The 12,708-nt window shown below is 35.7% G+C and overlaps 1 protein-coding gene across 1 annotated transcript in view; it reads left to right on the top strand.

The window, feature by feature from the left end:
- Positions 1 to 12,708, top strand: part of Adamts6 (ADAM metallopeptidase with thrombospondin type 1 motif 6) — a 268,080-nt gene that overhangs the window by 166,304 nt on the left and 89,068 nt on the right. Inside the window, exon 14 of the mRNA XM_055601955.1 lies at positions 6,110 to 6,212. Coding sequence (XP_055457930.1) covers positions 6,110 to 6,212 — 103 coding nt within the window. The remainder of the gene's footprint in view (positions 1 to 6,109; positions 6,213 to 12,708) is intronic.

Genomic DNA, 12,708 nt, shown 5'->3' on the forward strand with positions numbered 1-12,708 from the left:
AATTTATTTTCATGAGCAGTTTTCTTTTTCATCTTTCCTAAAACTTTTGCCAAGAATGCTCTAAGAAGGTAAAAATTCTTGTATATTGTATACTATTTAAGTAGTATGATTTAAGTTAATGATATGATTACCTACTAGACAATAGAAAACAATCTTTAGAAAAAGTAGTTTGACTGTATTATATTAAGGTCATAAACCAATTAAATTTTTTTTATAATTTCTTCTTTTCTTTTTTTCCAAACCCTCCCATATACCCTTTGTTGGTCTTATTCAAATTCATGGCCTTTTTTTTTTTTTTTTTTTTTTTTAGTAGTTGCTGTTACATGGATATATGTATATGCATATCTACTCCAAAATATACCTGTTCAGTTGACACAATGTTATTCACATACATACATGAGTGAGTGAGTGTGTGTGTGTGTGTGTGTGTGTGTGTGTGTGTGTGTGTTTTCAGGCCTGTCCATTTCATATTAGCAAGCAATTGGTGTGATATTCCTGGATAAAACTGTTCACTATTTCAGCATTCCTTAGTTGCCTATAATTCTTTATATAGGGTTGATGCCTCGTGCACTTTCCCATCCGCTTGGACATGTCTATTGTTGGTGTCCTTGTTTAACTCATGTTTAGGCAATCATGTTGGTGATACTTTATGGGTGTAGCTTCTGATATTATTAGAAAACACTGTCACAGAGAAAACTCCCTGGTTTTTTGGCTCTTGTAATCTTTCAAAAATGTTCCCTGAGGCTTAGGTATGTGAATTATTTTGTAGATGTGTCTACTGGGGACTAGGTTCTAAAACTATGCATTTTGATTGCTTGTGGTTTTCTGTACTAGTCTCCATAGTGGCATCCATACTTTGGTGGTTACCAACAGCTCTCTAGGTGGACTTAAGACCCACTCAACAAGAAGAAAACCATGCTCGGTACTGGAAACCTAAACCAACTATCTAGGGCTAGTGATTTCATGGCTCTTGGAGGAGAACCTACAACCTCCCCCTAATTAACCAGTATAATCATTAACTACACTCTACATATTCATCCTATACCACAGATAGGGTACTCTTCACCTCTCATCAAGGAAGTTTCTCTTTGCAATAGACGAACCAATTGTATATAAAGTCTAAGTAAAAGATATTAGGGATAATGAAAAGGATTTACTTACATTTCTAGAAAGAATTTCCTTTGGTTTATTTTTTAATTCTTTGGTTTTTTGTTTTTTTTGTGACTAAAATGGAACTACTGATGACATGCCTAAGCTCCTAGAGTAGAAAGTTATATCTTTCTAGTTTCTTAACCATCTTCTTTGCTTCCTTTGTGCACTCAATGTTCAATAATAGTCTAACATAAATGGACTATTCAGGTCTCCTGTGATCTGTCCTAAAATCCATATATAAATTGTATAGTGTACTTGGGTGTATTCTTAGTCAGTTTTATATGTTCGTATTCAGTTTTATTTTCTCAGTTTCTTGCTGAAATCTTAAATAGTATTGTTGTCTTGGTTGTGTAGAAAGGAAAATTATAGTGTATATTTGGAGCTAAGATTGTGGTGAAAAATAGTGTTCACTAGGGAATTGACTTGAGTTTGAATCCTGACTCTAATTCTCCTTTTTTTTTTTTTATGTTGGCAAGCCACCTAACCTCACCAAACTTCTGTTAGCTTCTAAATAATAGGATATAACTATACCAAGATTGGGAGGTTTTTTGAGAATGAAAAGATGCATCATACATAAAGCATCATAGAGCTATTTCTAGTCCCAAATTGACAACTCAATGAGTATAGCTAATTACATCTATGACTTGTAGGTTGCAATGTAGTTTCAAGTATAAGTAACCTTACTCAATCTTCAAATCACTTTTATAAAGAAGGACAAATACTCTAAAAATATTTTTACATGAAGTAGCTAAATCTCAACAGTAGATTAGCACTGTGGAAGTGATCCCATAAAGAGCTGCTTACTGGTAATCTGGTGCTATTACAGTAGGTGAAGCCTAGGAGTAAGTGCATCAGAGCTGGCTTCCCTGGAAGCCATTTGTCACTTTTGACATTGTCTTACTTCCAGTGTAACCTTACTCTGCAGCAGAACCAGTTAGCTGAGAACATTCTGAATCTACAGATCTTGTCCCCAGAGAGAGAGAGATGTAGGGTAAGTGATGACATGGCAGAGTTGATCCACTAATTATCAGTGCTACAGCTGTGTCTCAGAATATAATTAGAAAACATACTTTCACCAATTACTTTTTTCTTAGAAATATATTAAATATGTGTGTGCACAAATGTGTGTATCTAAGTGAGCAATATCATTATGTTCCTAGGTTAATTTGAATTTCAGGTGTGTGTTATGTTTTCAGAAGCAGGGATTAACTTTTTTTCATTTGAATTCTTTTTTATTAAATTTTAATTTTTTAATATTAATTACAGTTTATTCACTTTGTCCCAGCTGTAGTACCCTTCTTCATTCCCTCCCAATACTACGCTCCCTCCCTTATCTCTTCCCATGCCCCTCTCCAAGTCCACTGATAGGGAAGGTTCTCCTCCCCTTCCATCTGACCCAGCTTATCAGGTCTCATCAGGGCTGGCTGCATTGTCTTCCTCTGGAGCTTAGCAAGGCTGTTCCCCCCACAGGGGAAGGTGATCAAAGAGCTAGCCACTGAGCTCATGTCAGAGACAGTCCCTGTTTTCCTTACTAGGGTACCCACTTGGATACTGAGCTGACATGGGCTACGGGATTAACTTTTTTTAAGTATTAAAACAACTTTTAACTTTCAAAGAAAATTTCGTAGTGTTAAACTTTATTTTACTTTTTAAATTTTTCTTTGTTATTATTATTTATTACAATTTATTCACTTTGTATCCTGGCTGTAGTCCCTTCCCTCATTTCCTCCCAGTCCCACCATCCTTTCTTCTTTCTCCCCTATGTCCCTCCCCTGATAGTGGAGGTCCTCATTCCCTATTATCTGACCCTAGCCTATATGGTCTTATCAGGACTGTCTGGATTCTCTTTCTCTGTTGCCTAGTTAGGTCACCTCGCCGTGGGGAGAGATCAAAGAGCCAGCCACTGAGTCCATGCCAGAGACAGCTCCTGCTCCCCTTACTAAGGAACTCCCATGGAGAATGAGCTTCCATAGGCTACATCTGAGCAGGGGGTCTAGGTCCTCTCCATGCATGGTCCATGGTTGATTCATGGGATTAACTTTTAAAGTACAGAATACAACTTGTTGTTCTTGCAAGAGGCTTAAGCATCACAAAGCATGTTTGTTTCTTAAACTTTTTTTTATGATTTCTGCTACAAATAGATATTTCAAATTCAGATTATATACTGTAGAAATAATTTTAGTTTGAAATTATTTCAAACTATAATTATTATTAAAATTAAAATTATAAGGATATGGTATCAAATTTGACAGCCAAGTTCAGGTTTGGAAGATCTGAGTTATCAGATTTTCATTTCTTTTATTTCATAAAAAGTAAATGAAATACTAAGAATGTAGCTCAGTGGTAGAGTCTTTGCCTAACACGAATAAGGCCCTGGATTTCTACCAGCGCTACAAATGAACAAATGAATACTGAGACTACTAGAAACAAAACCAAGCAACCATCTGGAAAATACAAAAGGAAATATATGAGAAAATTGTATTAAAATGAGGACTGAGGCAGCTAACAAGAATGCTCACAAGGTAAAGGCACCTGACACTGTACATGACAACTTAAATTCCAGTACTTGCATGATGAAAAGAGAGCAGACTCCTGCAAGTTGCCCTCTACCCTCCACACGTGAGATATAGACGGATTGAGCCCAGCCAGATGTATACAGCTGTGCGCGCACACACACTGAGTTCATGACAGAGACAGCCCCTGCTCCCCTTACTAGGAACCCACTTGGAGTGCCCTAAGTCTATGAGCTACATCTGAGCAGGGATTTTAGGTCCTCTACATGCATTGTCCCTGGTTGAGGTATCAGTCTCTTCGGGGTCCCTAGAGGCCAGATGGCAGACTCTCTGATTACCTCCCCCTGGGGGTGCAGCCTTGCTAGGCCACAGAGGAAGACAATGTAGCCAGTTCTGATGAGACTTGATAGGCTAGGATCAGATAGAAATGGAGGAGGACCTCCCCTATAATTGGACTGAGGTAGGGGCATAGAGAGAAAAAAGGGAAGGAGGATAGAATTGGTAGGAGACAAGGGAGGGGGCCACAGCCAGGATACAAAGTGAATTAATTGTAATAAATAATAATAACTGATAAAAATGCAAAAAATGTCTTACTTTCCAATTGTGACAAAATACCACGACTAAAGCAACTTATAAAATGAAATGTTTGATTTGGGGCTCACAGTTGCAGAGAATTAGCGTTCATGATAATCATCGTGGAAAACATGCTGGAAGGCAGGCCAACATCGTGTTGGGCAGTATCTGAAAGTTTACAGCCTTATCTGCAAGTAAGAGGAAGAGATGAAAGGGAGAGAGGGAGAGAAAGAGAGACAGGGATGGAGGGAGGCAGGGAGGGGGAGAAGAAGAGGGAGAGAGAAAGAAAGACCCCATGTCATACATCTTCCAACAAAGACCACACCTCCTAATCCTCTCCAAACAGTTCTACCAACTGAGAAACAAGCATTCTAATGTATGAGCCTATGGTGAACATTTTCATTCAACCACCATACTCACTGTACATACTGACTACTACCTTTAATTTTGGAAATGCCCAGGTGTGGATCACTTTAGTTCAGCAGATAAATAGGATCTGATAACTGGAGAGTTGGGGATCTTGTTTGGACTCGTGATAAGAAGTCTAGAAATAAGACCTTTATCTTTACTGTATCTTTATGTAATATTGACAAAGATGCCAGTCAGGCTAGACAAGCAAAAGTGTCCATGCTTCACACTAACTTGCCAAATGCATGCCTTGCTAAGTAGAGTAGCATTTGGATTTCTAGCACCTTCAACTAAAACAGGGTATAACCTGCAAAGTATATGTTACTGTCCTGAAGAAGGAATCGCATGTACACAGAAAGGAGGACAATGTTAAATATGGGGGGAAAGTAGCACAAGAAAGTGAAGCAGCTTTCCTGCTTGTCTCTGAGGATGTAGAAGTCGATGCCACCCAGTCTGCCAGTTCAAGGTCTGGAGAGGAAAGGGGAAAAGACAGTTTCACTCTCAGCCCACTCCTCACCCAATAGCCAGTAAGACATACTGGGATGTTTCCTTCTCTCATGATATATTCTATTATATATGTAAGGGGAACGTTTTCTTTGTGTTCCAAAAATTTTACATGTTTTTTTAAGTGCCACAATGCTATATAAATCTAAAAGATTAATCAAATTGTCCTATTGCTCAAACATTCCATGAGATATACTTTCAATCTTTGTGTACTTAGAGTTGAGTAAAGGGTGACTGTGGCATTTATAATTTAGACCTAGCTAGATTGGCAAGATTTTTCTCTTTAAAATTTTTAAGTAGAAGAAACATTCCAAACTTTTATAACCAGTTATTGTTTCCTTACCATTTCCTTTACCCCCTAAAAATATGTGCACATTTGGTATCAATTTAACATTTCATTTTCTGTAATGTTAAAAGATGAAATTTACATTATAGTAAGTCCAAACCTCTTGAATTTGAAGGTGCTTGTAGTTGAATCCTTGCATTTTTCCCATTTCAACTTACGGTTTTTACAATGAAGCATCTATAGTGATCTCAATTTACTAGCTGAACACCGTCTTAATAATCTGCATCTCAGTGCCTTAAACAAAATCTACAACCAGCTATGGCACCTAGACTTCAAATACTGTTATTAAGGAATTTTGTGTTTTACTTTCTTGCCTGGTTTCTGTGTGTCTTTGTAAAGTGATATGATGGCTATGTAATGACAATGTGATGGCCCATGGCAACTGTTGAGCATTTAGTTTAAGTCACTGAAATAATTTCTTCTCAACTATGACATACAGCTTACAATTTAGATACTTCAGTATGAATCTTTATTGTAAAGTGGTAAAACAAAAGTCAGAATGACACCCAAAGGTGATAGGGTGGCAATCAGTAAATACGAATTTTAGGGACACTGTTCCTTGGCTTTGGTATTTTACAACAATGGTACCATTTATGATTTTATTTTATTTTAGCCATGCCCTTTGGGTTCCCGAGATTTTCGAGAAAAACAGTGTGCAGACTTTGACAGTATGCCTTTCCGGGGAAAGCATTATAACTGGAAACCCTATACTGGAGGTAACGTATGACCCAGCAGAGCACTCATGCTTGAGAGCTTTGCAAATATAAGAGTATGTAAATATACACACTCAGACCTTCATGGACGTGTTAGTTAGAATTAGTGTTTGCTAGTCAAAGCAAGAAAATGCATTTTCTTTTTCTTTTTTACAAGGATCATATTTTAGATTCCCTCTCATAGTTTATGTGCAACAATTTACAAATTATTAAAAATTATAGTTTAAAAACTAATGTTCTTTAACAAATCAAAAATCCTAGAATGTATTTCCATAAAACTAAAAAAATATGAGCTCTGCTTGAGGCTTTCCTGTGGCAAATTATAATCATTAAATATTTGCAATTATGCCCTTAAAACAAAAAACATGCTGACATAAATTAACCCAACCAATTCCAAAGAGAAAGGGAAACCTGTTATTTTTTCTTAGTCAAAGGTCAGTGATCTTTTAAAAGATCTCTTGTTTGGTTTGCTTTTTGTTTTTACTTTTTAAAAGTTATTGTATGTGCATACACATGAGCCCAGGCTGCCCCAAGACTCATGTGGAAGTCACAGACAATTTACAGGCGTCAGTTTAATACTTTCACCTTATCTGGTCTGTGGATTAAACTCAGGTCATCAGGCTTGGAAGCAAGCATCTTTACCCATTAAGCTAACATGCTGGTCCTATTTTAATTTTTGTTTTGAGTGAGGTTTTTGTTGTTTTGTTATATTTTTGACACATTTTTCAATGTAACTCAGGCTTATCACAAACTCACTCTCCTGCATGCTGGGTTTATAGTTGTGTTACCAGTCTTGGCTAGGTTAAATGTTTTTCATTTTTTGAAAACTTTTTTTGGTTTCTTTCTTTCTTTTTTTTTTTTCTTGCTGCTGCTGCTGCTTAATTTGGACATGTGTCAAATGTCAAATGCTTGTCATTAAGCAAATGAAGTTTTTGCTCTTAAAACATAAAAACTAAATTTTGTTGTGTGGAAAATTTTAATGTGCTATTAAAAAACATGAAATCTTGCTTTAAGATTATGCAAGAACCGAGTATTTAAAAGGTTTTGGCCACCACCGATATTTTACCATTTCATTTTATTATATATGTATGTATGTTTATCTCTCTAGTCACTTAATCATCCTGATTTTGATGCATTTTAAATTAACCTGTAGCTATTTTCTTCTGAATGCTTTGGCATGTGTACCATTGGCCATTATTTAGCTATTTGCTCAGCTTTTTCTTTTGCCATAAGAATATGGACTATGAGATGCATCTATCTTACCTGTGTTCTTTCTGAATTTTGCCAACTGCATATACACATGAAGCCTAAGTTAGATACAGAATGTCACCATTACCTCCAAAATTACCCTAGTCCTTACAGTTTTAGATCTATAACTGTCTTAAGCAACAGAAATTTACAATTCACAGTTTTCAAGGTTGGAAACCTAAGATCAGGGTGCTTGCAGGGGTGAGTTCTGGGGAGGACCCTTTCCTGAGTTGCAGACTATAATCTTCTCATTGTACCTCATATGGACATAAAAGGGGAGAAGCTCCTGGACACTCATCCCATTCATAACAGCTTAATTTTCATGGCCTAAATACTTTCCATCATATGTGCTTAGGCTTTGAATGTTGAAGTTTAGAGAGAGCATAAATGTTTAGTCCCAAAACAGTCTTCATGATTCTTCAGAGTCAAGCTGTCAACTTTCTCATCCAAGAGGGAACCAGAGCTTATTTTACTTGCCTGCTCAAGAACTTCATATTGTTGAATTTTGCCCACTTCTCTTTATTCAAGGCTTCCTTCTAGCCATGTTCTTCCATATTGTGATATGTAGTAATTTAATCTTTTTCTTGCTGAGTTGTATTCTTCTGTAGTAATCACTTTGTTCTGCTTTCCGCTGTGTGTAGATACCTGGGTTGTTTTCAGTTGTCGTGCATGAGCTGATGTGACTGTTCTGTTAAGGTCTTTTATGAGCATATGTTTCCCTCTCTCTTGGCTAATAGCAGGGGTGAAAAATACACAATAGCACAGGCGAGAGTTGAGTTTTAAAAGAAATTGCCAGATGTTCCTCAAAACTCACTGTTCATATTACACTACCACCAACAACATCGGAGAGTTCTGTTTGCTCTAATGTAATAACCAATATTTGATGTTTCCACGGAAAGTTAGTTTGCATTTTTGATGATTGTGTTAAGCATTCTTTCATGTACTTGGCCATTTGTGTGTTTTTGTTTATATCTCTTCTTGAAAATTGTCTTCCCTTTTAAAGCAATTTTTAATTTTATTAATTTATTTTTAGTTAATATCTATTTATACTTCTGCAGTATACATACTTGAAGAATTTAATGATCAAATCAGGGTAACTGGCATCACACACTAGGAGCCTTCAAACTCTCCTCTAATTATTTTGAAGCATATAATAAATTATCACATATTATAGTTGTCTTATTATGCTACATAGAATGGGAAAGCTAATTCCTCCTATTTAGCCATATTTTGGATTATGTTATCCAACTTTTATCCATTTCTCTCTCCCCTTTTCTTTCCATCTTAAAGTGACCATTGTTGTTCATTCAGTGTGATGAACTTTTTCTCTTTTACAGATGAATGAGAATATGTGGCTTTTGTCTTTATCCAGCTGTCTTATTTTATGCAATATAATTCTCTAGTTCCATTAGTGTTGCTACAAATGACATGTTTCATTCTCTCTTTTTTTGCTAAATAATATTCTATTGTGTTTACATACCACATTAAAAACTCCATTCATCCACTAGCAGGCATGTTCATTTATTTCATATGTTGAATAGAGAGAATAGTGCTGCAATAAGCATGTGCGTGGGTGTATCTTCGATGCAAGGATCTTAGCTCCTTTGAACATACCCAGTATTAACATTATTGTCTTCCTATCATGGTTCTATATCTTTGGTTTGAGGCACTTTTATTTTGTTCTATATAATGGCTATATTAATTTAATCCATAGCCCATCTGCCTAAGAGCTCCTTTCTCCACAGAATATCAGTATTTGTTACTTTTTGTCCCTTTAAAGATGTCTGCTCCACCTGAGCTGATAGTATCTGTGTGAAAGGTGTGAGATATCTAGTCTTTTGCCCATTTTTAAATGTTATTTGGTCATTTGATTTGTTTTTAAATAGGGTCTTGCTATGTAACCCAGGCTCGCCTCAAACTCATGATCCTTTTACCTCACCTTCAGAAGTATTGGGAATACCACTGCATGCTAGCATGCTGACCTTGTTAGTTCATTATTCTCTCTGTGTGTGTTTCACAACAAAATCATGCTTTGTAGCCTACAGGCTTACAGCATATAATTTAAATGTATTCGTGTGTGTGTGTGTGTGTGTGTGTGTGTGTACTGGAAAGAGAAAATAGGAGACAATGCAGAGAGAGACTACTGTAAATATGATTGAATATCCTCATCATATGTCGTTAGTATATAAAATGCTACTTTTCTGTATTGCTTTTATATATTCCAATATTACTTAGTTTGCCTATCAGTTTTAATAGTTTTTGTTGGATATGGTCTCTCATTGAGAGTGGCTTCTATGGTGTATTTTCTGGATATTGATGAAATTTCAGTAAATGTCTATTAGGTCTATTTTCTGTGGTAGAATTGGGTGCTGTCGACTGGGTGCATATATGCTGCTTATTATTGCTACTTCCTCTTATTCCATGATCTGTTCATTAGAATTACGCTGTGACCATGTCTCCTTTTATATATTTTTTAGTTTAAAGTCTGTGTTTGCTGATGAAAATGTAGCTACTTCTGTTCACTTTTCGTTTTCTGTTTGTATGAAATGTCTCTTTTTAGCTTTTTTATGTAATCCATATGTCTCATTACTAGTGAATGGAGTTTCTTGTAAGAATATTGCTGAATTTTTTTAATTCACTCTATTACATTAAGTCTTTTTGATTAAGGATATTAGTTCATTTTTCATTCAGTCATTCCTCACAAGTAAGGACTTGATTCAGTCATTTTGTCAATTACTTTGTGATAACATATCATATTTTTATTTCTCTTACTATTTAGCTTCGTGGTTTGGTAGGTTTGTTTCTCTTCCCAGCTTCATCTGTGCATCTTCTTTACTGGTATGTTTTATTCTTTCATGCATTTTCACAATGACAGTTATAATTCTATTGCCTGCACATTTAGGACATTCTTAAGAATTTCTTTTATTTAATTACTTTAGGATCAGTGAATACCCTGTATTCTCCGTGAATGTTCTGTATGTGTTTCTATAGTTTTTAGATACAGTGTTCTTGCACATATTCACAAGGGCAGACTGCTTGAGAGTAGTATTTATCTTTTGTATTCTTTCTGATTTCTTTCTGCTCTAGTTCTACTAACTACTGAAAGAGGTATGTTAAATCCATGCTTACTATATGGCTCTGCTTCCTCTGTGCTTTTATTGCACATGCACTTGATATATTTCCTTAGATTTAAAAACATTTAGGATTATTTGTGTTAGAAAGATCTGAAATTACTCAGATAGTTAATAACTGCTGTTTATGTAATTGTTGTACAGTGCATTAGCTCTCAATTTGTAATGAGATATAACTTAGGCTAATTGGTTGATAATCTCTTTTATTAAAGGAGTTACCTTCAGTTACCTCTTCTAAAAAGTTATTTGTTACCAGTTTGTGTTTATATATATGTATGCATGCACTGGCTCTTTTGTGGAGATCAGAGGACAGTTTTTTTGGGAGTCAATTTTCTTCCAACAAGAGGTCCAGGGAAAGGGGAGGAGGACCTCCCCTATCAGTAGACTGGGGGAGGAGCATGGGTGGAGAACAGGAAGGGAGGGTAGGGTAGGGAGGGAAAGAGGGAACCACAGGTACGATACAAAAGGAATAAACTGTAATTAATAAAAATTAAAAAAAAAAGAGTTCCGGGGTCAAACTCAGGTCACCAGGAAAGAAGCACTTTTACTCATTGAGCCATCTCTCTGGCCCTTCAGTTCTTTCTCTGATGAATAATTATGCTTCCTTTTCTATTAGCTTCATTGAGGAATAATTGATAACTTGTATATAGGCCAATGTGATGTCTTTTATGCCTGTACACAGTGTGAAATAATTATAAGTGAACTACGTATTACCAATTCACATAGTTCTTACTTCTTATGTATGATGAGAATGCCTAAGATCTTAAGAAAATTTTACATGTATGGAACAAATTTCAAGTATTCATACATTACTACTAACTGCAGTATTTCCAGACTTTTTCTTAAAACTTTAAGTTTTTACTGTTTGACAAAAATATCCCTATTTTTCCATCTCACCCAGTCTCTGATAACCTCCAGAACTCCCTTCTGCTTTTCCAGGTTTGACCTTTTTAGATTCTACTTAGGTGAGATCACAGAAGATTTATCTTTCTGTACATGGCCAGTTTTGTTTATCTTAATGTTTTGTAAGTTTTTCAATTTGATGCAAAAGTTAGGATTTACTTCTTTAGGATGGTATGTATGTTTGTAATATGTTCATGTCTGTTTACATATTGTATCAGTTTGTGTACATCACCATTTTTGTATCTATTCATCAATACTCAGGTTGTCATTATATTATGGCTTTTATGAAATAATACAGCAGGCAACATGAGAGAACAGTAAAAGCTTTGGGATAGTGATTTATGTTTTCCTTGGATATTTACTCAAAAGCCAAACTGCTAGGACTTAATGTAATTCTACCTTTAATTTTTAAAGAACTTCTGTAATGTTTTCCATTATGGCAGTACTTGGCAATGATATATAAGGACTCCCTTATCTCAAAATTCTTGCCACCTTATAAGAGGTGACCTTTTTTCATTTTTTTAAATTAATTTATTTTACTTATTACAATTTATTCACTTTGTATCCCAGCTGTAGCCCCCTAATTCATCCCCTCCCAAGCCCACCCTCTCCTTTCCTCTTCTCCTCCCATGCCCTTCCCCCAGACCAATGATAGGAGAGATCCTCCTTCCAATAGGCTTCCAAGCGGTTGTGGGGTAATTTCTCACTGTGGTTTTGGCTAGTGTTTCTCTAGTGATTGGTGAAAAAAAAGTCACACTTCCCCAAAAATTTATGGGCCATATATAACTCTTCTTGGGGGAAAATGTCACATGATGCAATCTATCTTGTTTGGGTTATTGCTTCTTTTTCTAAATTTTCCTTGTTCCTTATATATTTTGGATATTAACCCTTATTGCATATAGGCTTTACAAATACTTTTCAGCATTCCACAGATTACCTTTCATTTGGGGGATTACTATCTGAGTTTTTAAAAAGTGTTTTAATTTTATACAGCCTCAACTGTTTATTTTGGCATTTATTGCCTATACTATAGGTGTCATTTCCAAAAACTCATTGCCAAAACCAATGTCATGTAATGTTATCCCTGATCTCCTTGGTTATTTTATAGCTTTGGCTCTTGTGTATAAGTCATTAACTCATTTTGAGCTATTTAGTGTGTGGTGTCTGATAAGGCTATGATTTCATTTTTTTCCATGTGAATTTCTGGTTTTCTTAAT

This window comes from Psammomys obesus, unplaced genomic scaffold (genome assembly GCF_907164565.1).
Source record: "Psammomys obesus unplaced genomic scaffold, mPsaObe1.curated_primary_1811, whole genome shotgun sequence".
Classification (NCBI taxonomy): Eukaryota; Metazoa; Chordata; class Mammalia; order Rodentia; family Muridae; genus Psammomys; species Psammomys obesus.